The sequence below is a fragment of the Aquarana catesbeiana genome, linkage group LG01 (genome assembly GCF_042186555.1).
Source record: "Aquarana catesbeiana isolate 2022-GZ linkage group LG01, ASM4218655v1, whole genome shotgun sequence".
NCBI lineage: Eukaryota > Metazoa > Chordata > Amphibia > Anura > Ranidae > Aquarana > Aquarana catesbeiana.
The window spans coordinates 507,742,449-507,769,039 of NC_133324.1; the positions used below are offsets into that span (position 1 = coordinate 507,742,449).

Here is a 26,591-nt window from a genome sequence, read left to right on the forward strand (position 1 = left end):
GACTCCTTGTTTGCACAAGAAAGTCAAAACATGCCTGTTGGGATATACACCTCCAAGGATGGGAACAGTGCCACTTTAATGCAGGAACTATGTATGATCAATCAGGTAACTAGCCATGGATGCTGCTGGCCTCCAGCTGTACTTGTCTCCAAAGTCCTCCAAGAACCACCAGGTATTGATAAAGGAAACATCAAAGCCTCCCATAGAAAAATACTATTCATTCAGAGCATATAACAAAGTAAAAATGCCTTTACAATGTATAAAAATGGATTAGGCATTCACATTAGTGTACCAGGAAGCGCTGCTGGCATTCCAGCGTGCTTTCCACCAGACCAGAAGTGATGTGCATGGAAGTCCAGCCCAATGCGTTTCATCATTCAGATGCAATGTCATCAGGATCATGTAAAAATAGATGGTACCCTTTGATGAAGTCAACAGATGAAATGCGTTAGCGTGGACCGCACGGCAACCAGAAGTGACATAAGGCCCCCACCGGAAGTGAAACAGCAGAAGTCACTACCGAGATCGAAGGGAAGCTGAGGTGTATTGTTATTTATGTGTACCATCTATTTTTGCGTGTGAGTAGTTGTTAACTGGTTGGAATACATTTCTTTTACTGAATGGGATTACACTATGTGGAGCATTTTTCTTTTTATGGTCAACCTGAGTTAACTAAGGGAAAGGTGGAAGCGAGATAAGCATGACCACTGGGGAGTGGCTGGATTGATTATCACAAGTGTATCAGCCGATCCTTCGTTTGAGAGGCAAATCCATCTGGTGCTTGGGAGCAGATGCACTGCACAGCAGGTGTCACAGGAGAGTGGCAGTGGATTTTGCGTGAGCAGTATCAGTGTGGAACAAGATTCTGTTTCTCATCACTGGTGTGGTGTTCTTTGGACATTATTACTGAAAGGGCTTTTATTATATGGACATTTAGATTTATGTGTTTGAATTGATTTATCACAGCGCTGCTTCACATCCAAATATTGGGGAATGCGGTGAATGTGGATTTTAAGTATTTATTTTAAACGGTAGCAGTGAATGTGTATATTTTATTATTTACTTTTTCATCTACTTTTTTTCACTTATTGGAATTTCATTATAGTGGTTTTGAATCACTATCAGAATATTTAGTTTTGAACATTTAAAGTTGTACTAAAGGCAGAAGATTTTTTTACCCTGATGCATTCTCTGCATTAAGGTAAAAAACCTTCTGGATGCAGCCTCCCCCCAGCTCCCCTTATACTTACCTAAGTCCCATCTCAATTCAGCGATGTGCATGAGAACAGCAGCTCTTCCGGGTCTCTCTCTTCTCATTGGCTCACACAGCAGCAGGAGCCACAGCCAGTGAGCCAATGAGGAGAAAGAGGGGGGTAAGGCTGTTCTATGCAAAACCATTACACGAAGTAGGTAGGTATGACATTTTTGTTTTAAAAAAAAAAAAAATAATAACAACCTTTACAATCATTTTAATCACTGCACTCCACAATCGTGGTATTTCTGGTGTTTACTAAAGTAGAATAAAGCGGTTGTTTTTTTTTTTTTTTTTATTTGCAAGGTAATGTCTTAAAGTGCTAGTACTTACCTGAAAACAAAGCATTCCAAAGATGCAATGTCATCGCTGGAGGCCGTTTCCGGCTTCGCTGGTCTTGCTTCGGGGTTTGCGGACTCTGGCTCTGTGACTGGCTGCGCGGGAGCCAAAGTTCACAGAATAGGGCTCTATAAGAACGGCACGGGTGGCCGTGGCTTCAGAGTGCATGCGCCAGTGATGTCACTAGCTGCATGTACAGTAAATATGTCCTAAACGGTGCACACTTAGGGGATATTTACTCTACCTATAGGTAGGCCTTATTATAGGCTTACCTATAGGTAAAAGCAAGAGATGGAAGTTAATTTCCACTTTAAAACAGCAGGTGAGCACAGAGAGGGTAAACACAGCTTATTAAAAGAGAACCTGTTGCCTAATAGGGGAAAACAAAAGGATTTAGCTATCTAGTCACTGAGAAGCCAGCAAAGATAGATACCTTGTAGAAGCCTGTATGATACCCAGTCATATACCAAGCCATCAGCATACAAGCTAAGACATCTTCATCTTCCTGCTCTTCTTCATCATAGTCCTCCCACTCCGTGCTGAAGAAAGGAGGTGGTGGCGGTGGTGGAGGAAGGGGTGCTGACTGACAAAAGTAAAGCGAACCATTTTAAGAGCCAGAAACGAAATAAGGCAGATTAAAAATGTAAGAGGTATTGCAGCCACTTACTGGGGGCCAATTGTGCCAGGCAGGAAGGTGAGCTCTCACAGGTGGTGGAGGTGGTGGCCAAAAACAGCCCTAAAACAAAGAAATTAAATATTTATTTCAATATTTACTTTTTTGGCAGGTCTCAAAGAAGTCAAAGGCTCATCATGCCCTATCTCACCAGAATACAGAGGTAAGCTTTTCCTAACCGAACATACTGTAGGATACTCACCTTGGGTGGAGGAGGAGGAGGTAATGAGGGTGGAGGTGGTGGAGGGGGAGGCGGAGGCGGTGGTGGAGGTGGAAAAGTGTACATCCAATCAGACTTCTTCCCTTGTTTCCTCCAATTACGTGATAGATCAGGTGATGAGGTAGAACTTCTTCTTGTGTACAGCCAGTCTGTATCCTCCTCATCCTGCCAATCAAAGCTGTTACATGTGAAAGCCAGCCAGCCCCTAGTGAATCATGTTCAGTCTCCCCCTGCACCATTTGAACTAGTAACAAACTCAGTCTGCTCATCTAGTGGTCTTAATCCTTTGATTGCCAGCCAGAGGAAACTTAGCAAAAAAAAAAAAAATTTAACAAAGCAGATCATGAAAGTATGTCTGGCATCACAGATCCATTCAAAAAGGTATCATTATTGAGAGGAGGACTTATGTTAGTGACATTCAAGGGAATTAAAAAAAGGTTCCTGCACCATTATAATGGCAAAGGAAACTGGTGTAACTGGCATGCGGCACGTTAACAAAACCTACAGCTCCAGCTGAACTGACTTCTGTGCTCTGCCTGATGCAGACACAGCATAGAACAGCAACAGCTTGCTCTTAATTAACAAAGGGGCTTGCGCCCTTTTTGTTAAATGAGTAGGATCTGCTCTGTTTTTTCTTAGTTTAGAACAGTAGGACAAGCATAAAGCCTGGGCCATTCTTTGTTAATTCCCCAATTATGTCCTTTCTCTAAATGTTACCTTGGTGTTAACTACTAGAGAAAGTACATAATGGCCCATACGTTTTGCAGCGTTTTTACATCAACGTGATGCTGGACATACTTTCTTAAAACAAATTTTTGGTGCTTAACAAGCCATCTGTGCATCAGAACAGATGCTAGTTCTAGTACATGAGAAACATAAGAAAGTGCTGTGCATGGGTTCTTTCGGTGGCAATGAAAAGGTTAAACATACATTATCCCCAATAGGCGGAAGTAGATAATAGTCCAATTCCTTGGTCAGTCATCAATAATGTTATATTCTATGTCTGAAGTCATTGTCTGTCTCTCTGTATACTATGCACAATATTTTTTACTTTGAGTCTTAGAAGTGTCACACCTACCACCCCCAATATTAGCACAAGGGTAATAAATTTAAACCTCTACCTCTTACAGCCCTAAATGGTCCAGGCACCAAACACAACTCAGTTCCACACATATCAGGCTGTACCCCTGAGCTATCCAGTCCTAGAGGTGCAGGACTCGCCTGCTTCTTGCCGTGAGTGTGTGCGGGGAAACTGGATGGAGGCATCAGATCAGCCAAGTTCTGCTCCTCCTCATTGTTATATCCCTTATACACCACCACACAGGTGCCCAAAATCTCATCCACAGAGCGAATAACGGCTGAGTATAGCTGTCCATCCTCAGACCACTGCACTGAACAACGGTCACCAACCTTCCACTATATAAGAGAAAAAAAATGAGAGATTGTGGACTTGTAGGTGTTATAAGAAAATTATAAATGTAATAGAAAAATTAAAAGAGAAAGAGAAGAAAAATAGTATATCTGCCATTAAAGTCTGTGTACAGAGAAGCTACAACCTGGCAGGAAGGAAATCTAACACTATACAGGAATACCAGTTAAATCAGAGGGAGGGTTGGGGTAATCTATTCAATACCTTTTACGATGGACTTAGAAAGGACAACTGGTTTGGCAGAGATTGTAAGCTTAGTAGTATAAATGGTGGTCGTCATAATGACCACTGAGGTTAATGGGAAAGGGGAAGAGCTCAAACGTTTGATATTTAATTGTTGTAATCTGCCAATTATTCTGAGGGTGGAGAGAGTAGATGCACAAAAGGGTAATTTATAAACTGCAGAATGCTGTCCTACAAAACAGGTACGCTTCCAATGTGCTTGTTTGAATTCACCAATGAATGTATTTTTTTCATGATGGTTTACAGGCAGGTTAAAACCTTGGGTCAACTATCCTCAGAATCATGAAACAATTTCTTTACTGTCCCTATTCAACCCTTTTGAAATTAAAAGTTTTATAATATCTTGTTTTACATGAATAAGTGGTAATCTAATAATTCTTTGAATCCAACTGATTTGCCCCATTCACAGATATTATCTAAACCAGGGGTCTCCAAACTTTCTAAACAAAGGGCCAGTTTATTGTCCTTCAAATTTTAGGGAGGGCTGCACTGTGGCCAATGGGAGAAGAAAATGTCCTGGCATCAGTGGTAATAAACAATGCTCCATGATTGGTATTGGGGGAAGTAATAGTGCCCCATCATTGGTATCAATGGGAGGAATAGTGCCCCGTCATTGATGTTAATGGGAGGAATGCTGCCCCATCATGGATGTCAATGGGAGGAATGCAGCCCCATCATGGGTGTCAATGGGAGGAATAGTGCCCCAACATTGGAGTCAATGAGAGGAATAGTGCCCCTATATTGGTGTTAACAGGAGGATTATTGCCCCAACATTGGTGTCAACGGGAGGATTAGTGCCCCATCATTGGTGTCAACTGAAGGAATAGTGCCCCACCATCTGTTTCAATGTCAGCAACAGTGGGGGGAATAATGCCCCAAGGACCAGATAAAAGCAAGCAAAGTGCTGCAGTTTTGAGGCGTCATATCAACAAAGTTTGAAATATAGAAAATCGATGCCTACTGCGTAAACATGGGTTTATTCAAATCTCATTCCTTTGTACTTTATAAATGACCCCCTACTACAGTGAACCATGATAATAATTTATTAGAGGGGGTATAAGAAGCCATTAACATAACTTAGAAGCTGTAATCACTAAACTAGCAGGGAAAATATGTAAATATTGTAAGAAGGGTTAACTAAGGTGGCAATACAGACACTGAGCAGTGAGGTCCATTAGAAGAAGCAGGTTTGGTACTACAGAAAAGACTCAGTCACCTGTTTGACAGGTGGGGTGCTATCCCCACTGCTCCCCACAGACACTATTTCATCCAGCTGATGCCTCTCGGTATTTCCATAGCCATCATACTGGACCACACAAGTGCTGCTTTCTCTGTCAATGGATTTTACTGTCGCAGGGTAGACACATCCATCCTCTGACCAAACTGCACTACAAGGGTCTCCCACTTTCCACTAAGAAGGGAAAAAAGTATGATATTGAGCATGGGTGGCAAAATACAGTTATAGAAAATTCCATGCAACATTTACTTCATTCTGAGAAACCAAAGTTAAAAGAAGAAACAAATAAAATACAATTTAATTTGCAACTCTGTCCATTTATGTATTTTGGTCTATTTTTTTAAATAAGCCACTCACTTTGGTTGCGAGAGAGCGAGAGGTTGAATGAGAAGAAGGATGTGTCAGAGGAGGAGGAGGCTGTGCCTTCTTCTTCTTACTCCACTTATCCCCCTCATGCTTTGGGTGATCCCTGTGACCGTCTCTCTCCCACTCTGATTCTCTTGTCACGTCTCGCTGACAATCTTTTTGGGGATCACCTGATGCAGTGGCTTCTTCTGCCCTCCGGTTTTTATCAGTGCATCTAAGCATATCCTGGGGATAGGGATTAAAGTGGTTAATATTCTGTTTCGTTCAGGATACCTTCACCTACTTTTTTGTTAGCATTATTATTTTATTCTCTACTTTTTAAAGTGGTTGTAAAGGCTCAAGGTTAGTTACCTTTATGCATTCTTTGGATGAAGGTAAAAAACCTTCTGTTTGCAGTGCCCCCACCCCCAATACTCGCTTAAGCTCGATCTTGATGTGCATGAGACCTGAACTTCTCCCAGGTCTCTCATTGGAAGCCATTGGCTCCTCCTACTGTCAATCACAGCCAGTGAGCCAATAAGGAGAAAATGGGTGTCTTATGGATGCATAGAGGGGGGCTCTGGGGCAAGCACGCACCAGTACCCCCATAACAAGCAGATTGCTATTGGGGGCACTGGCTAAAGAGGAGGAGCCAGGATGGGGACCCAAAAAGGAGGGGGAACAGGGCTGCTCTGTGCAAAACCACTGCACAGAGCAGGTACAGTGCCTTGAAAAAGTATTCATACCCCTTGAAATTTTCCACATTTTGTCATATTAGAACCAAAAATGTAAACTTATTTTATTGGGATTTTATGTGATAGACCAACACAAAGTGGCACATAATTGTGAAGTGGAAGGAAAATGATAAATGGTTTTAAACATTTTTTACAAATGAATATGTGAAAAGTGTGGCGTGCATTTGTATTCAGCCCCCTTTACTCTGATACCCCTAACTAAAATCTAGTGGAACCAAAAAGCCTTCAGAACTCACCTAATTAGTAAATAGAGTCCACCTCTGTGTAATTTAAAGTGGAAGTCCACCCCAACACTTAAATTCCCCCCTGCAATCATTAATGTGAGCTAAGTTCAACCTTATGCCTTAAAATGAAAAAAATCCCAGTTTTTCTACCTTTATTTTGCAGTATGCAGTGCCGTCACATGACTTCAAGTCTACTTCCTTCTAAATCTAAGAGCAGCAAGTGGGTGTGGTTATTGAAATCTAGTGACATCACTTTCAGGGAGGGACACGGTTCCTGTGTAGCCAGCGGGCGTATACAGGGTGGGAGGAGCTGATCATAGGTTTCTGCCCAGTGTTCTCTCATCAGTAAGGATGCATTGTACATCCTAATTCATGAGAAAATGAAGAAAAGAGCCATCCACACAGGACACGGGGGGGGGGGGGGGGGTTACGTGCACATATATAGCGTATAGCATAGCTGTGCTGGGCATCTCCCATAAGAGAAGGGAGCTTGACACGGGGAGAACTGTCAGTGTCAGTGTAGCTGGAAGTGCTCTGGGGTCTCAGCTCACAGTCTGATCACAATACACTAAAGGAACAGTACAGGCAACCACACTAAGGCTCCGTTTCCACTAGTATGACTTGTCATGCGAATTTGGAAAGGTACCTGCAATGCGACTTTTGATGCGACCTTGATCCAGAGAGTGTAAAGTTAGATCAAAGCTGGACTCTAAATTGTGCAACTTTGGGGTCGCAATAGTGGAAACGTAGACTAAGGTTCAGTTTCCACTAGTATGACCTGTCATGCAACTTTGGACACATAAAGTCGCATGACAAGTCACAGCCCATTGATTTCAATGGCACCCGTTCCAATCTATGCGACTTTGAAAAGGTACCTGCAATGCTTTGATGTGACTTTGATCCAGAGAGTGTAAAGCTGGATCAAAGCTGCACTCAAAATCGCATTCTAAATAATGCAACTTTGGGGTAGCGCATTTCTTCCCCATCTGCCATCCAGCAGCTGGGCGTGTGCCACACCATGCACAAAGTGCCAAGCAGAAACAACAACGTGGTTGTACACTGTAGCAAATCTGCAACATGTTGCATTGTAATCTATGTTACAGTTTCTAACAGACATAACATACTTCCAAAGCCTGCCCTCTCTCTCTCTCTCTCTCTCTCTCTCTCTCTCTCTCAGGAGAGCTGTTGGCCAAAACAAGGCTATGAAGACAGGAGAAGGTCATGTTCTGTGAAGGATAGGAGGGATGGTGGTGGGGCTGGGCAGGTCTAGGCATGCCTGTCTAAGAACGACCAACAACCTTTTCAGGAAGTTAAAGACAGCTTAGCAAATTCAGATAACGGGAGATAGCGTTGTCGGTGAAGAACAGGAAGAAGCTGATTGTTTAGCTTAGAAAGTCTTATCGAATTCAGACAATCAGCTAGCCAGAAAATGAATAATATCAAAGATAAAGAAATTTAACATTAAAATAACAGGAAAAAAATCATTTTTGACTGGACTTCCACTTTAATCTCAGTATAAATACAGCTGTTATGTGAAGCCCTCAGAGGTTTGTTAGAGAACCTCAGTGAACAAACAGCATCATGAAGGCTAAGGAACACACCAGACAGGTGAGGGATAAAGTTGTGGAGAAGTTTAAAGCAGGGTTAGGTTATAAAAAAATATCCCAAGCTTTGAACATCTCACCTGGAACACTGTTCAATCCATCATCCGAAAATAGAAAGAGTATGGCACAAACTACCAAGACATGGCTGTCCACCTAAACTGACAGGCCGGGCAAGGAGAGCATTAATCAGAGAAGCAGCCAAGAGGCCCATGGTAACTCTGGAGGAGCTGCAGAGATCCACAGCTCAGGTGGGAGAATCTGTCCACAGGACAACTATTAGTCGTGCACTCCACAAATCTGGCCTTTATGGAAGAGTGGTAAGAAGAAAGCCATTGTTAAAAGAAAGCCATAAGAAGCCCCATTTGCAGTTTGCGAGAAGCCATGTGGGGGACACAGCAGACATGTGGAAGAAGATGCTCTGGTTAGATGAGACCAAAATTTTACTTTTTTGGCCTAAAAGCTATGTGTGGTGGAAAACTAACACTGTACATCACCCTGAACACACCATCCCTACAGTGAAAAAAGGTGGTGGCAGCATCATGTTGTGGGGATGCTTTTCTTCAGCAGGGACAGGGAAGCTGGTTAGAGTTGATGGGAAGATGGATGGAGCCAAATACAGGGCAATCTTAGAAGAAAACCTGTTAGAGTCTGCAGAAGACTTGAGACTGGGGTAGAGGTTCACCTACCAGTAGGACAGCGACCCTAAACATACAGCCAGAGCTACAATGGAATTGTTTAGATCAAAGCATATTCATGTGTTAGAATGGCCCAATCAAAGTCCAGACCTAAATCCTATTGAGAATCTGTGGCAAGACTTGAACATTTCTGTTCACAGATGCTCTCTATCCAATCTGACAGAGCTTGAGCTATTTTGCAAAAAAGAATGGGCAAAAATGTCACTCTCTAGATGTAAAAAGCTGGTAGAGACATCCCCAAAAAGATTTGCAGCTGTAATTGCAGCAAAAGGTGGTTCTACAAAGTATTGACTCGGGGGGCTGACTACAAATGTACGCCACACTTTTCAGATATTTATTTGTAAAGAATTTTGAAAAACATTTATCATTTTGCTTCCACTTTACAATTATGTGCTACTTTGTGTTGGTCTATCACATAAAACACCAATAAAATACATTTAAGTTTTTGGTTGTAATATGACAAAATGTGGACAATTTCAAGGGGTATGAATACTTTTTCAAGGCACCGTAAGCATGACATGTTTGTTATTTAATAAAAAAGAAAAAAATATCATCATTTAATGTCACTTAAAATTATATGAATTAACTTTTAGGGGATCATGCCCTAAAATGAATGGAAAACCCATTAACTTAGGTTACATTCAGTGGAAATCACAAGTGAAAATGATCCGTAAATCCAGAAAGGCAGAAGGAACCACAGCGTCCAAAGAGAGAGCAGGTATTCCACACACCCAGAGGTGTAGAGTACTTGCAGCTTCTGGGGTGCGGGGAAACAGGGAATTTTCAATACACAAGCCGCCAGAAAGACAAGTATATAAACGGTGACTCTGTGGGGAGACTGGTAAGGTAATTTGTAACCAAGAAGGCAAAACTTTTTTTTTAGTGAGGTGTTAACAGAGGCATTAGGAGCCATTTATAGAATCTTTCTTGGCTTGACTGGTTAACCACTTGCCGACCAGCCGCCGACAGGTCGGCACTTTCCCATAAATCGCCGTAGGTGTACCTCGGCTCCTTTAAGGCGGGGGACCCAATGCGCGTGGCCGGCGGCCACGATGTTCGCCGGCCACCCGAGAGCAGTGGAAACGAGAGCCAGAACGGGGATCTGTCAATGTAAACAGATGTTCTAAAGGGAGGAGAGAGAGATCTGCTGTTCCTAGTGAACAGCGATCTCTCTCCTCCTCCAGTCAGCCCAGCGCCCATACAGTTAGAAACACTCCCAGGGAACCCACTCAACCCCTTGATGACCCCCTAGCGTTAACCCCTTCCCTGCCAGTGTCATTTATACAGTAATCAGTGGCTATTTTTAGCTCTGATCGCTGTATAAATGTCAACGGTCCCAAAAAGTGTCAAAAGTGTCCGATCTGTCCGCCGCATGTCGAAGTCCTGCTAAAAATCACAAATCGTTGCCATTACTAGAAAAAAAATTTAAAAAAATAAAAATGCCATAAATATATCCCCTATTTTGTAGATGCTATAACTTTTGCGCAAACCAATCAATATACGCTTATTGCAATTTTTTTACCAAAAATATGTAGGAGAATACATATTGGCCTAAACTGATGAAGAAATGTATTTTATTTTTTTTGGGATATTTATTATAGCAAAACTAACTGATTACTGTCATTTATACAGTAATCAGTGGCTATTTTTAGCTCTGATCGCTGTATAAATGTCAATAATGGTCCCAAAAAGTGTCAAAAGTGTTGATCTGTCCACCGCATGTCGCAGTCCCGCTAAAAATCACAAATTGTCGCTATTACTAGTAAAAAATAAATAAATAATAAAAATGCCATAAATATATCCCCTATTTTGTAGACGCTATAACTTTTGCGCAAACCAATCAATATACGCCTATTGCTATTTTTTTTTTACCAAAAATACGGAGAATACATATTGGCCTAAACTGATGAAGAAATGTATTTCATTTTTTGGAGGATATTTATTATAGCAAAAAGTAAAAAAACTTAATACTATCCTTCCCTGCACTCCCCCACTGCTCCCTTGCTGTGCCCCATCACCATGTAACCTCCGTGTTAGGTGGTGTTCTAGCTTATGCAGGGTAGATGACATTGTCCCCCTGTTCAGATAACAGCCTTTAGAACTGGCGGTTGGCCACTCAAGCTGAGCACTGCATCCTGTACAGATATTTAAAAAAAAAACATTATAAATACCTTTTTCCCCTTTTTTATAAGTGATCACATTCCCTCTGTTCTCAGATGCAGAAGAGCTGGGCGGTGGAGACGCAGCAGTACACTGCGCCTCCCAGTGAATGGCTGTGCAGCGGGGTTTGATCATCGGAGGAAAGCAGGCTGAGTTCCCAGCATAGCTAGAGAACTGACCACGCTGTGCTCTCCTGCTTAGTGTGGTCAGTTTTTAATAGGAAAGCAAGGAGACTAGTAGGAACACCAGGGGTTTCACATAAAGGAAGCAAAACAAAGAGAACAGGAGACTTTTGCATACAAGTACATGGTACAGCAGCCACATATCAGGAATATGAAATGTCGGGTAACAAATGCTTTAAGTTATTGTAGCATTGCAGCCTTTCCACTCAAATAGATGTGAGTGCTGTTATTCAGTTATATTCTTTCCATGGCAGAGCAGAAATGTCAGTCCAGTGTCAGGCTGTGAAGTCTTTATAGAGGCAGACTTGTCTGCTGCCTGTGTTCAAGGTTAAAATCTGGGATGCCAAAGAAGAGAAAAAGTTCAATTAATAAATCCTCTTGTTTTCTTTTATATAAACTTAACTGTGCACTTGTTATAGGATTTTGAATGTGTGTTTGCAGCACTGAGCTCGGGCAAGATGGCCTTACAACCCCACCCTCTGCTGGCGCCTCTGCTCTGAAGGGAGAATACAAGTAAATAATCAACAATCAAGCAATCCCGAGCAGAAAGGCTTTACAGTTAGAACAATTCAACCGTAGAGGTTTACCTTATTATAAAGGCCCAGTGGCACAGTAACTGTCCCTCTTTATTCTTCAGAAAAATAAAGAGGTTTCTATTTCAACCACTCGGCAGCAGATTCTGTTACAGAACTCAATGAGTGTTACTGCTGCCACGCTGGGATACAAAATTTAAAAAAGTGGGTTCCCATAAAAAAAGGGATAGAGAAAATACAACTACCGTATGTAGTAGGTATAGGTACCTGGAAAGACTGGACAGCCTTTTCATAGGATTTAATAAGAGCAGCATCGTCCCACTCATCAATATCTTCACTCTGCAAGACCCGAGAGAAGATATTTCAGGACACATGCATTTCCCTGCACCCACACTTCTCAACTTTTATGCAAACAACACTATGTACGCATCTCACAAGCTTATTCTACACATCCATTGGGACACATACCTCATATCACCTCCTGACGCATGCTGACACATAATCACACACATAGGTTTGACTTGATGGACTTGTGTCTTTTTTCAACCTCACCTACTATGTAGCTTCAAACGCTACACCAGTACGGCTCACTCTAAAAATCTGACCATATCGATCACACGTTTTGTCCATACTAATGCCAGTCCCAAGTTTGTTTTATGTCCAGTACAAGTTGCAGCGGCAATTTTATTCTGTACTTGCTAGAGCATGCTGGAAGAGGGGGGCTACCTACAGTGTTTGTCAGCCGCTTGGTATATGCATGTGATACCATACACCTTGTATAGGCAGCTTTTCTTGTATGCATGATGATGCCATTCTTCTATGGCTTTGCAAGAACATTTATTACAGTGATTGGAATGCTTGTTATAGAACACTTTGGAATATCTTTGTTTGACTACCAATAGTTATGTCATTTACAAACAATAGACAATAAACGTGTCTAAAATTTCCATCTGGAAAAGGGTCTGTAGCGGGTATCAGCACAAAACAAGGTTGGGCAAATGCCGGACCACCTCCCGCTCAGTGAGACTAAAGCTGTCCATACACCTATAGATTATCTGCAGATTTTCTATGGTTAGATGGAAAAAGTGCAACAGATTTCTCCATGTATGCTAAACTGTGTGGATGGAGGAATCTCCCACTGGGCCAAGCTTTAGTATCTTTCTAGTCGGCCCCGCTGGCTCTCAACCTAAACAATGCCTGCACCCAATCAGAATGTTCAGGTATTGTGAGAGCCAGCGGGGCCGACTAGCTACATATGGAAGCTTGGGCCAGTGGGAGATTCTTCCATCCACACAGTTCAGCATAGATGGAGGAATCTGTTCCACTTTTTCCATCTGACCATAGAAAATCTGCAGATAATCTATAGGTGTATGGCCAGTCTTAGCTATAACAAACATTTAGGGCCCTTTCACACGGGCCGACCAATCGGGTCCACCTGCTAGTTTTTCAGGTGGTCCCGATTGGACCTTCCAGTCTTCTCATTGACACCAGCCAACACCTGATCCGATCCAATCCTGTGTGCTAAAGACAGACCGATGGATCATTCCCCATCTGACTGGCGGATCAGATGGCAGTCGGGTCTAAACGGAAAACATCCAACTGCCCATAGAAGAGATTGGGCTATGTTCGCTCTGGAAAAGCAGAGCAGACACAACCAGCCATCTGCATGCAAACAGATTCCATGCTGAGCAGGCACTCTGAACAGGGCCCGCCCCGTGTGTAAGACCCCAAGTTGTTGGCAAAATGTTTTTTTTTGCTGCAGAGAAAGCCAGTGGGAGCTGAAAAGAATGATCATTGTGAAAAATACATTATTTAATATTTCAGGTACTTGTATAGAACCGTCAATTTACGCAGCTCTTTACATATATATTTTATGCATTCAGATCAGTCTCTACCCTCAAGGAGCTTACAATCTAAGGTCCCTAACTCAATTCATACATACTAGGGACAATTTAGACAGGATCCAATTAAACTACCAGCATGTCTTTGGAGTGTGGGAGGAAACCGGAGTACCCGGAGGAAACCCACGCAGGCACAGAGAGAACATGCAGACTCCAGGCAGGTAGTATCGTGGTTGGGATTCGAACCAGTTTTTACTGCTAGGTGAGAGTGCTACCCACTATACCACTGTGCTGCCCGGTATACCTGGTATACCTTAGTGAATTGAATTTATTGTCCTGTTAAAATACTTTCAAATGTGCATCGATTGCTTTGGTAATACAGGTACCCCTCACTTAACGACCAGGTTCCATTCTAACGACCATGTCGTTAAAGTATTGGTTATCAAACGAGGAGTCACAAGAAATCAATATTTTAAGCATTCTTAAATACTGTACTGTACTGTACTGTATTGTGAAAAAAAAGTCTAAACACAAAACTCCAGCTCAATAACGTTGTTTTAATTTGCATAAGTACAGACCACAAATTAAAATTCTGTACTGTACTATACAATACAATGATGTACAGCGCGTCGTTCAGGTGGGGAGAGCTGGTCGTAAGTCCGAGCAGTTGTTAAACAGGTAAGTCGTTAAACTAGGAGTATCTGTATATAGCCATTTTCAAGCAGCTATCTTTGGTAATCCACAACCATACACCCTGTGATAATATTGTATTATATATATAAAGAAAAAAAGTTCAGTGCGCTACTCAAATAATAATGTGAATATAAAAAAATGAAAAAATTATAGTTCATATGGAAAATGATGGTATCATAAACCGGAGGTGTGATTCCTCTTTAAATCTTCGGTAAAACTTCTATGGATCTTCTAAGACAGTGCAGAAATAGGAAAAGGGGGCTGCTTACCAGATTTGATGGATCCCCACCACAGAGATCATGGGAACCTGAACAAACTCCTCTCGGGGTCAGGAACAGCTGGTCTTTGAGTAGAGACAGACTTCCCTCCACGCCTGGTAGTTGAAAATTCAGAGGCAGCAGTCAGGCTATGATAGCCTCCTCTCCCAGTCGATGCCTGTTTAGGAGAAACATACGTTGGGTGGAGCCAGAGGACCTGACGTCACCACACTCTCAGCTGATCGGCATCGGCGTCGGCTGTGTTTTTTAATTGCTACGGTGTTTTACCCTGCCAGTGCTTTGATGTCAGTTGTCCATTCATGGATTAAAGCATTTTAAACTACTGCACAATGAAGCACCTCTTTTTATTTTAAAATATACTATTCCCTGCTACGAGTGGTCTTGCTGGAGCAGCTAATGGAGGAGAGTGTTCCTGATTGCTGCCTCTGAAATTTCAACTACCAGGCGTGGAGGGAAGTCTGTCTCTACTCAAAGACCAGCTGTTCCTGACCCCGAGAGGAGTTTGTTCAGGCTCCCATGATCTCTGTGGTGGGAATCCATCAAATCTGGTAAGCAGCCCCTTTTCCTATTTCTGCACTATCTTAGAAGATCCATAGAAGTTTTACCGAAGATTTAAAGAGGAATCACACCTCCGGTTTATGATACCATCATTTTCCATATGAACTATAATTTTTTCATTTTTTTATATTCACATTATTATTTGAGTAGCGCACTGAACTTTTTTCTTTATACTGTATAAAATCTCATGTTCAAGGTTTTTTAGTTGCAGCACTCAGGATTATTTGTTTCATATATTTGCGATTTTGTGTGTTTTTTTATGCACCTTTAAAATAGATTTTCACTAATTTAAATTTCACATTGGTTTATCACAGTTGGGGGTAGCGCGGAATGTTTACCATATATTGTCCCATAATATTGTATTATATAAATTTTAATATTACATGAACAGAGAGAAATGACCAGCTCGCCCATCTATTCACTCCAATAACCATTTCAGAGTGCACATTCCCTGTGCTCTAAATTTCTGAAGTCTAATTAGCACTCCGGGAACGAGTAATATCCAAGGCTTTATTGAATCTCTAAAATCAAAGCATACCGGTGAACAGGTACAGCATTCATGTAAGGTACAACTTGTTTTGACCTGTTTGGGTCTTCATCAAATTTTATCCAGACTCCCTTATCAAAAAAAAAAAGTCCATGGTCTATATACCACCTTCGTCCTGTGCATAACAAAGGGGGTAAAGCAGGCAGCAGCAAATAGAGGGGAGAAATTCTATGGCCGGGGGAAGAGCAGGCAGCAAAAGAAAAAAAAAAGCGTACAATCCTACAGCCACCCTTCCTACAGCTAACCACCCTTCCTCAAATATTCCTTCATCAGTTTAAAATATATCAGGGAGTCTATGTGGAGAGGATCTGAGGAGCTGGGTTTTCTTTCACCTGTGAACACACGGTGTTAAATGGCACAGTTATTGAAGTGGCCACTTGCTTACAAGTGCTACCAATGTATCCTTTCCCTCCTTCTCTCAGATGGGCATATCAGACATTGCTTTGGTTCCTAATGTGGCCTTTCCTCGTCCTCCTCTAGGGCACACAGCAGCCATGTTTTTTTGGTCTGCTAATGTGCTCCTTTCAGACCTCTCCTACTCAAGCTTGCATAGCATGCATTTTTTTATTTGGCAAAATTCTTTTCACTGCATCCCGCCTCATAAAATCTAGTGGAAAATTCCTGGGTCTTTTTCTCCTCTTCCTAAAGGGCACATAGAATCCCATTTATTTTGGGCCTGGTAATGCGCCATTTCCTTTTTTTCCCCTCTGCTAATCTCACCATATCCCTGCCAACAGACCATGATAAGTCAGTTGAGGCGGGTATACAATAACATGTAACCCATCACACTGAAATCTACAGTAATGTAGTACAAAACAGCACAGTGAACAATGGGATACGGATTATGTAGCACACCACACTGTAATGTAATATGGCACAGTACAGCATCAAGTATAGCTATTTTCAGCAGCACTGTATATTATAGCAGCAAATATCTCTCTCTTTGCAAGCACTCTGTCAGCTCTCCCTATATACGGTACTTCAGGCCTCTCCAACACTTGACTGTGTATAGTACCACTGTGCTGTATTTAGCACTTTTCTGCATTACTGTATAGTAGAGCAGGAACTATTTCTCCATGTGAACACTGTCAGCTCTGCCTATCTACTTCAGTTCTCTTCAACAAACAATGACTGTGTATATGACTGACTGTAAATATAGCATTGTTCAGCAGCACTATAAATTATAGGAGGAATATCATTGTTATGGCAGCAGCTAGCTGCCAGTACCCCGGTATCCTCTTCTTCAGCGGGCGGTCCGGTTTCCGATAATAGTGGTCTCTGCGGCAGATTCGCCGTGAGATCACTTTTATCGAGTGCCCTCCACCGCTTACCGGAGCCGTCAGAACGACAGAGGCAATCAGAGTCTTCTCCTTCCTGGGTATGGAGACGAGTGAGGGGAAGATGGCCCCCACCCGTCTCCATACCATTGTAGGGCGGCAGCGACGTCAAACCGTCACTTCCGTCCATAGCTCTTAAAGGGCCATTTTTTTATTTTCTTTTTCAAATGACAGCATTTTTTTTTTTTTTTTATTGCATCTTAGTGTAAATATAAGAGCTGAGGTCTTTTTGATCCCAGATCTCATATTTAAGAGGTCCTGTCATACTTTTTTTCTATTACAAGGGATGTTTACATTCCTTGTAATAGGAATAAAAGTGACACATTTTTTTTAAAGAACAGTGTAACAAATATAAAATAAAAGGTAAAATAAATAAGAAAAAAAAAATTTTTAAATGCGCCTGTCCCGCCAAGCTCGCGTGCAGAAGCGAGCGCATACGTGAGTAGCACCTGCACATGAAAACGGTGTTCAAACCACACACGTGAGGTATCACCACAATCAGTAGAGTGAGAGCAATAATTGTAGCACTGGACCTCCTCTGTAACTTAAAACATGCAACCTGTAGAATTTTTTAAACGTCGCCTATGGAGATTTTTAAGGGTAAAAGTTTGTCGCAAATTCCACGAGCGGGCGCAATTTTGAAGCATGACATGTTGGGTATCAATTTACTCAGCGTAACATTATCTTTCACAATGTAAAAAAAATTGGGCTAACTTTACTGCTGTCTTATTTTTGAATTAAAAAAGTGTATTTTTTTCAAAAAAAGTGCGCTTGTAAGACCGCCGCGCAAATATGGTGTGACAGAAAGTATTGCAACGGCCGCCATTTTATTCTCTAGGGTGTTAGAAAAAAAAAGAATAATGTTTGGGGGTTCTAAGTAATTTTCTAACATAAAAAAAACTGTTTTTAACTCGTAAACAACAAATCTCAGAAAGAAGCTCAGTCCTTAAGTGGTTAATTCTATATGCGACGAGCAGGCAATACCGACAGACATACTCCTAGCTCATATAACAGTAATCCCCAAAGAGGGTAAAGACCCATCCCTGTGCCATACTTATCGCCCAATTTCCCTACTCGATGTGGATCTCAAAATTTTCACAAAGATCCTAGCTACCAGATTATTGAGCCATATCCATTCTTCCACCCCGATCAAGCGGGCTTCACCCCTGATAGAGAAGGCAGTGACAATACGCAATGAGTTCTGAGTTCCATTCACTTCTCCCAAACTTATCATAAACCCTTAGTGCTTATATCCGCTGACAAGGAGAAAGCATTTGACAGGGTTGATTGGACATTTTTGAAAACCACGCTACAACATATAGGTTTAGGGACTGGGATGCAAAGCTGGCTTACAAGTTTATATTCCGCCCCCTCTGCTCTGGTCAAGATTAATGACATAATGTCAGATGCCTTCACCATATGCAATGGGATGCGCCAGGGTTGCCCACTATAGCCCATCATTTTTATCCTTGCGTTAGAACCTTTCTTAAGAACTATCCGCGCCCATCTAGATATCAGGGGCATTTCAACGAAAGGAGGAGAACATAAACTTGCCGCTTATGCGAACGATCTGATATTTTTCATAACCTCCCCACTCACGTCTATCCCATCCCTTCTGTCAGAATTATGCACATAGGGATCGCTTTCCGATTTTAAGGTGAACTATAGCAAATCGGAGGCAATGGGAGTGGAGCTGAATATGTCCTTCCAACACCAGATAGCTACCCAATTTAATTTCAAATGGACAGACTACCATATACGATACCTGGGAACAAATATTCCAAACAAATTGACTAGGATGTTTGAATTTAATTTGCCCCGATGGCATGACAGTTTAAACTTGACTTTCAACGCTGGGATAGGGAGGTTTGTACATGGTTCGATAGGACCAATATAATAAAGATGAATGTGATGCTAAGACTTTTATATTTACTAGAGACCTTGCCTATTAAAATTCCTCCCTTCCCATGGCATCCTCGGCCGCAGCACGCTGATCCCCACTACATCCAGCCCACACCCGGGACCCCACAAGACTGGACCCTGCAAGTTCCCCCTGGTCTGGCATCTTCTGTCCATCATCCCACCTTTGCATTGATCTGGACCATCCTCTGGCCGGCATCACTCTATCCCCCCTGCTTGCAGCACCAGGGACCCCCCGATCCTGGGGGTCACCCAGCTGGGGTAATACACCCGGCCACCCCGGACCCAGGCCTAGACGCACCACTGCTTACAACTCTCCCAGCCTCCCGCCAATATACCACTGACGGGCTTACTCAGACATACCCTTTGCTTGCCGATTCCAATCTGATACCCCTGAGGAAGAGTATATATCTCGAAACGCGACGGGTACTCCCCGCATATGTGTTCCATGTGTATTGGAGTTCCATGATTGTGAATTGTTTGCACTTGTATTGCTATCTTTTTGTATGTATTACGTATGCTGCATATGTACCCCTATGTACCACAGATCCCTTTAAATATCTATACTATCAATAAACACTTTATCATACAATTTCTATATCCTCCATACTCTTTATGACCCATGAGTAGGTGTTCCCTTTAAAAGTCCCGCTAGAGGATCAATTTCCATGTAGCTAATTAAAATTCCTCCAGGTTTCTTGAGAGACAGTTAAATATCATGAAGCTTCGCATTTGGCAAGGGTTGTTGACTGATGTGTGCATCAAAATAAGAAGCCATGGGTCCACATGGAGCAGGCAACGATTGCTTTGCCCTTGGAAGGTCTTCCATTGCTTACAGACGCGGATATTCCACGAACGGTAAGGGTGCACCCAACTGTGGGTCCACGATATGGATTACGAAAAAGATCTTTTTAAACTACCACTTTGTCGCCATATCGGAGCCCTCTAACTCCAATTCTGGGTACACTGGCTTTTCAGCCGGGCCTAACAGATCCTTACTTTGATGCCTTGCTATAGCAAGGCTCTAGTAGGCTCTTACATTTTTCAATAGGGAATCGATTGTTGACAAGCAGAGAGGTGGAGTGCAGCTTCTCACTAGACCTGGACTTTCTTCAACGGGCACGGTACGTTCCTCCGGCTGTTGCCAATGACACTTAATGTAGTGTGGGCACCTTCTGCGTTTGAACAAATATGCTTAAAGGGGGAACCGTTGATACACTCGTCACATTTCTATGCTCCGTTGATTAGGCTGGAAGCACCACAAGAGCTTGCTTTCCTATGTGGGAAAGAGATCTGGGTGTCATATTTTTTCAGGCTCATAAGGACAGGATCTTACTGTTTGCTCACAGGACATTATTGGCGAGTAGGTATCAAGAAGGAGGATATTAAATCCTTACTAGATGGTATAGAACACTGTCAGTACTGCATCGGATGTTCCCGCAGGTTTCAAATGTTTGTTGGCGATGTCTGGAGTCTGAGGGAGTCTGAGAGTTACACATGATTTGGGAATTTTGGACAATGACTGCCGAATCTGTTAAAACAATTACAGGTGTGTCTCTCGGGCAAAACCCGGCAGTTTTCTTATTACACAATACTCCGCTATCTATTAAAAAATACAAAAACTCACTTCTAAAACATCTCCTTATGGGAGCGAGCGTTATAGAAAAGTACCACCCCCCAACTAGATCACATTGGCTTACCAAGATAACAGAAATCTAACAAATGGAACACCTCACTATGACACTGAAAGAGCAAGATGAGAGATATTGGAAAGTCTGGACTCCTTATTTTATTTATAAAGGAACAAGTCTCTCTAGCCTCCCAGCAGGAATTGGACCACTAACATATCCCATAGAGCTTAGATAATAGAGAATAGAGGGACGAATAGGTGATTGTGCCTCCCCTATCTTCTTCTTCCCTTCCTTCTCACTCTATCTCTTCTGCTATCTCTGCTGTCTTTCTATCTTCTGGTCTTAACCAGGATGCTACTTGGTAAAGGAAAATATAAAAGGAGAAATGGTGTGGCCTCCTATTGCCTACTTGGTAATTTTGTTAAACTATTACACAATTTAATGACAATACAGTATAGCAGTATCTTTAATAGCAAATCTTGTTAGCCAGGGGATTAGCAAGTTTCATAATAAATGTTATGTCATGGTTGTGAGATGTTTTATTATGGAATTGTAACACTGTTTCTTTGAAAATAAAGAATTTATGAAAAAAAGAGGAACTGCAGTCTGCTCACATAATCTGTAATAAAAATATCTTTGCCATTCTGAAGCTTCCCTCCAACCACTTTGCATATTATTTTATATATGCTGCGATTCTATACTTGCCAAATATGCTCCAGAAATCTCCCTCCACTGAGTCTGGCTGCATCCATTTTAATTTTGGGCAGCTGAAGCTGCTGCCTGTTCACTTCCTGGATTTACACAGACACAAAGAGGCACACCTCCAGCTCTGCAGCTCTCATTGGCCCTTTTATGACTCATCCCCCCTCCCTTCCTGGCAAACTCTCAGGAGAGTGAGAGCTGTGCATGATGTCATAAGCCTAGGCTTTTTACCAGACAAGAAACAGGAAGTGGGTTGTATAAGGTATTTACTGGCAGAAAAAAAAAATTTTTACTATCCAAAGTTAAAACAAAAGGGCAGAATATTTATTAGATGGAAAGTTAAAAAAAATGACTGAAGATCCGCTTTAAGGCATCAGCATACCAAGACAATTTGGACAATTTTATGCTCCCAACTTTGTGAGAACAGTTTGGGGATGGCCCCTTCCTGCTCCAACATGACTGCGCACCAGTGCAAAAAACAAGGTCTGTAAAGACATGGATGAGTGAGTTTGGGTTGGAGGAACTTGACTAGCCTGCACAGAGTCCTGACCTCAACCCGATAGAAGAACTTTGGGATGAATTACAGCGGAGACTGTGAGTCAGGCCTTCTCATCCACATCAGTGCCTGACCTCACAAATGAGCTTCTGAAAGAATGGTCAAACATTCCCATAGACACACTCCTAAACCTTGTGGACAGACTTCCTATAAGAGTTGGAGCTGTTATAGCTGCAAAGGGTGGGCCAACTTAATATTGAACCCTATGGACTAAGACTGGGATGCCATTAAAGTTTATGTGTGTGTAAAAACAGGCGTCCCAATACTTTTGGTAATATAATGTATAATAAAAATGAAAAACTCAGCGGTGATCAAGTACCACCAAAAGAAAGCTCTATTTGTGTGAAAAATTATATAAATTGTATTTGTGTACAGTGTTGCATGACCAAGCAATTGCCAGCAGGGCCGGTACAAGGGGGTTGGCGGAAGGGGCGGATGCCCTGGGCAGGACCTTTTACTGGAGGAAGGGGGGTGCAGTAGAGGTGCTGGTGTACTGGCCACGCTACATAGATAATAACGACATGTTATTATCCTGCACCTGGCACAAGCCTGAGACCAGCCCACCCCTCACTTCCCTATCAGGCGGAGTAATTTCCACCCGACAGTCCCAGCATTCCATGGGAGTGCGATCAAGGAGGAGGAACCAAGCAGGGTATCATCACACAAGTAAGCAGATTGCCATCTTTAGATGGCATAATTAAGTCTGAATGGAGGGGGGCGGGGCTATTGAGGGGAGTTTGCTTAATTAGCAATTGTATTAGTAATATGCAGCAGGAAGGGGGTTAATGAACTGTCACTGAGGCATTAGTGGTCAGTGGCAGTTAATTAACCCCTTTGTGCTGCATTAGTGGAACCAGTGGATTAATTAACACTGACACTGGCACACTACTGCAGCACAAAGGGGTTAATTAACTGCCACTGACCACTAATGCCTCAGTGACAGTACATTAACCCCCTTCCTGCTGCATATTACAAATACCATTGTTAATTAACCACTTGTAACTACAAGCACCGGGACGTACCCACACATCACTGCCTGTTTCGGGTGCATGCTCCTCCCACTTACTCCCCTGTGATTGTACACAGCGAGAGTCTGTCAGCAGATCCCAGTCAATTATTCATGGCTGGGAGCTGCTGATCGGCTGTGTCCAATCACAGCCCAGAGCTCTGTGTTGACAATCAACACAGCGCTCTGAACAGAGGGAATGATCACTTTTTTTTTCTTTTCCGGGAAAAGAAACAAATCAATCAGCAGTAAAAAGCAGCATACATTACACATTGTTAGACACACAGTTAACCCCTTAATTGCCCCTAGATGTTAACCCCTACCCAGCCAGTGTCGCCCGACTTTGAAGCCGCACAGCACAACACTAGTGCAGCTTGCAAACAACTTCTTTAGTAGAAGTCAATGCAAGCTGCTCTAAAGTTGCCCCCAAGTAGTGCAGGAACCTTTTTCTAAGGTGGAGCGACTTGAGTCACTCCGATTAGAACGGTTTCATTGCAATGAATGAGGCATCACTTGTCAGACGGCTAAGTCACCTGACAAGTTGCCCCAGTGTGAACCATGCTCAAGTCGCCGATTGCCGCCAATACTAGTATAAAAATTGTTTCCAGAACAGATCCCGTGGTTTGTAAGTGCTGTAGCTTTCACAGCGGGGGGGGGCCCAGTTTTGCATCTTCGCCCTGGACACCGGATGACCTTGTCCCGACACCAATTGCCAGTTAACCAGTTGCTGACCGTGCACTGTAGTTCTACTGCTAAAGTGTGGGCTGGTTGCGCAGAATCGCATATATATATACGTGATTTCGCATTTCTAGGTAGGGGGTGTGCGCATGCCTGCCCACCTAGCTGTACTGTCAATGGCTCCAGGGCATGCCGATCAGCGAAGCAAGTGCCAGGAGAGAGCTCTGTGTAGGTAAACAACACAGAGATTTCTACTGACAGCAGCAATGTGCCATTTTGTTTAACTGCAAAGCAGGGAATAAAAACTGGTACATCCCTTAGTAAAAGCACCTCACAGTAAACACTTCATACTTGTTAGGCACACAGTAAACCCTTTAATTGCCCAGATGTTGTCCCTTCCCAGCCAGTGTCATTAGTTCAGTGTCAGTGTTATTAGCACTGATGACTGTATTAATGTCACTGGTGATGTCAGTTCCCACAAAGTGTCAGATTGCCCGCCATACTATCAAAGTCCTGCTATAAGTCGCTGACCACTGCCACAACTAGTATAAAAAATTAAATAAATAAAAATGCCAGTATACAGTATATATACCATAGTTTGTAACTCTCATGCAAACCAATTAAAAAAAAAGAAAATCCCAATAGGCCTATATTAAGAAAACTATTTAGCAAAATACATTTTGTCCAAAATTCATGAAGAAATTTGATTTTTAAAATTTGTTATTGGATATGTTTTATAGCAGAAAGTAAAAAAAAATGTTTTCAAAATTTACAGTCTTTTTCCATTTATATAATAAAAAACCCAAGGGTGATCAAATACAGAAAGCTCTGTGGTGGAAAAAAAATGATATAAATTTGGTTTAAGTACAGCAATGCATGATCGCGAAATTACCAGTTAAGCCCCATACACACTATAAGATTTTCTGCTGATTTTTTTCCTTCAGATTTACCAAAACCATATATAATATTATTATTATACGAGATTTATATAGCGTCAACAGTTTACGCAGCGCTTTACAATGTACAGGGGGGGGGGGGGTATAATATGAGGTCAAACCTTAGGAGTTTCAATTTGTATGCAATCAGACAGGCCCTTACACTACATGGTTTTGGTAAATCTGAAGACAAAAATCAGCAGAAAATCTGATAGTGTGTAGGGGGCTTTAGAGTATACTGAATAGCAAAAAATGCTCTAGTCACGAAGGGAATAAAATCTTTCAGAGGTCAAGTGATTAAAAGTAGCACAGTGCTGAATAGCAAAAAATGGTCTGATCATAGAGGGGATAAACCCTTCTGGGGGTCAAGTGGGTAAAAATGTCATCTATAGAACTAGAATGGAACCCATACTGCTACATTCTGCAAGGTAATATTAGCATGCTATGCAAGCTGATCCCCAAAAAACGAGAGGCGAAGTACATTGATAGTTCCTACCCTTAAGCCTCGTACACATGATATTGTCGGACAAATGATCGTCCTTTTTTTTTTTTTCATGCTAGTCTCCATAAAAAGAAGAGGTTACTAAAGTATGAAAATTCTCATACGACAGAATACAAATTCGGAAGTGATGTAATGCATTGAATTTTCGGATGAAAACTGTACAATCTGGTATCGTACGAGAAAAATGTTCGTGTTTGTCCCTTTGGAAAATTTCATAAGAAAACGGTGTAGGAACGATCAGATTATGGTACGATCGCTTTGAAAACAGAATTTTTGGTCCGATTTTCTGATCGTGTGCTCTAGGGCTTTAGGCAAGCTGCAGCATTTGAAAGGGAAAGTAATGGAAATGATTCCCGGCTGGGGAAGCGGCGATGGAATTATTGCTGATGGTGATACAAGGGACAAGTTGCCCGGTGTGGAGCCTCTCACGGAAAGGACTTTAGGACCAATGACGATGGACTTCAGGAGCAATGAATTACTTTACTCTCAGCCTCCACACTCTTGTTGCTAGGCAGAGGAAAATCCATTTTTCTCTATGAAGCAGATGCCAATTTGTACAATGTTTTCCTACAGATCAGCCAGGAAGACACTACGCCAGCTACATGTCTCCTCATGTATGATCCATTCTTTCCAATCTGTGGTCCTCAATAATGTGACTCCTCCATCAACATGTCATCCACCCCACACACATCTACACCAACCTGTATACACTGTCTATGGCCATCTGATGTGTACCAGGCACCTGAGAATACAAACCCAAGCACAATTCTCAGGATCTCATCATACGGGGAACGGATGATCATTATATACCTAGATGCAGAAAAAAAAAACCATCCATACACGCCACATGAATGCCCATTCTCACCCAGACACACCATAGCCCTGTACATCACATGTACCATCCGCTATTTGTCACCTGGGAGCTGTCCTTATGGTACAATATCTCCCTGTCACAGGCTGCCATCCTCCGGTGTATTAGACCGTTCCCAGCCACCGGTACCCCATCCTTGCTCTGCAACCAAGGAGCGAGGCTTTCTGGGAAACGTAGTCTTCTCCCTGTCACAGCCTCGGCGCTGCAGCATCAGCACACATCATCTCCCAGAATACACCGCGCCGACACAACCACTCGTCACTTGACAGAACGGGTCCTTAGCGCCCTCTCGTGTTCGCCACAGCAGTCCTGCAGTCTTCTGACAGCTGAGAAATAATCCAGAAAGCTGGACCCGGCAAAGGGAAACATCAAATGTTGTCTAAATACAAAGACGTGTTTGTTTTCACTTGAATCTTGGTGTGCGTTGTGGATTTCCTCCAGATGTGTCCAATAATCCAGTGTAAATAGGGCGTACACACGGTCGGACTTTGTTCGGACATTCCGACAACAAAATCCTAGGATTTTTTCAGACGGATGTTGGCTCAAACTTGTTTTGCATACACACGGTCACACAAAGTTGTCGGAAAATCCGATCGTTCTTAACGCGGTGACGTAAAACACGTACTTCGGGACTACAAACGGGGA

General features: G+C 42.4%; 1 protein-coding gene across 6 annotated transcripts in view; it reads right to left on the reverse strand.

Moving 5' to 3' along the window:
- The window catches only part of LOC141103720 (survival motor neuron protein 1-like), a 48,739-nt gene extending 22,529 nt beyond the window's left edge, over positions 1-26,210 (reverse strand). Inside the window, exons 1-8 of one of the 6 annotated variants that reach the window (XM_073593629.1) lie at positions 25,992-26,210; positions 12,159-12,230; positions 5,751-5,984; positions 5,373-5,567; positions 3,670-3,900; positions 2,467-2,649; positions 2,259-2,327; positions 2,025-2,174 (exon numbers count right to left, since the gene is read on the reverse strand). In XM_073593629.1, the coding sequence (XP_073449730.1) occupies positions 2,025-2,174; positions 2,259-2,327; positions 2,467-2,649; positions 3,670-3,900; positions 5,373-5,567; positions 5,751-5,984; positions 12,159-12,230; positions 25,992-26,039 (1,182 nt within the window). In that variant the 5' untranslated portion in view covers positions 26,040-26,210. Of the gene's footprint in view, positions 1-2,024; positions 2,175-2,258; positions 2,328-2,466; positions 2,663-3,605; positions 3,901-5,372; positions 5,568-5,750; positions 5,985-11,187; positions 11,386-12,158; positions 12,231-25,991 lie in introns of those variants that run through there. The other 5 variants (XM_073593637.1, XM_073593666.1, XM_073593646.1 and 2 more) reach the window with 5 other exon arrangements.
- Positions 26,211-26,591: the final 381 nt, after the last annotated feature.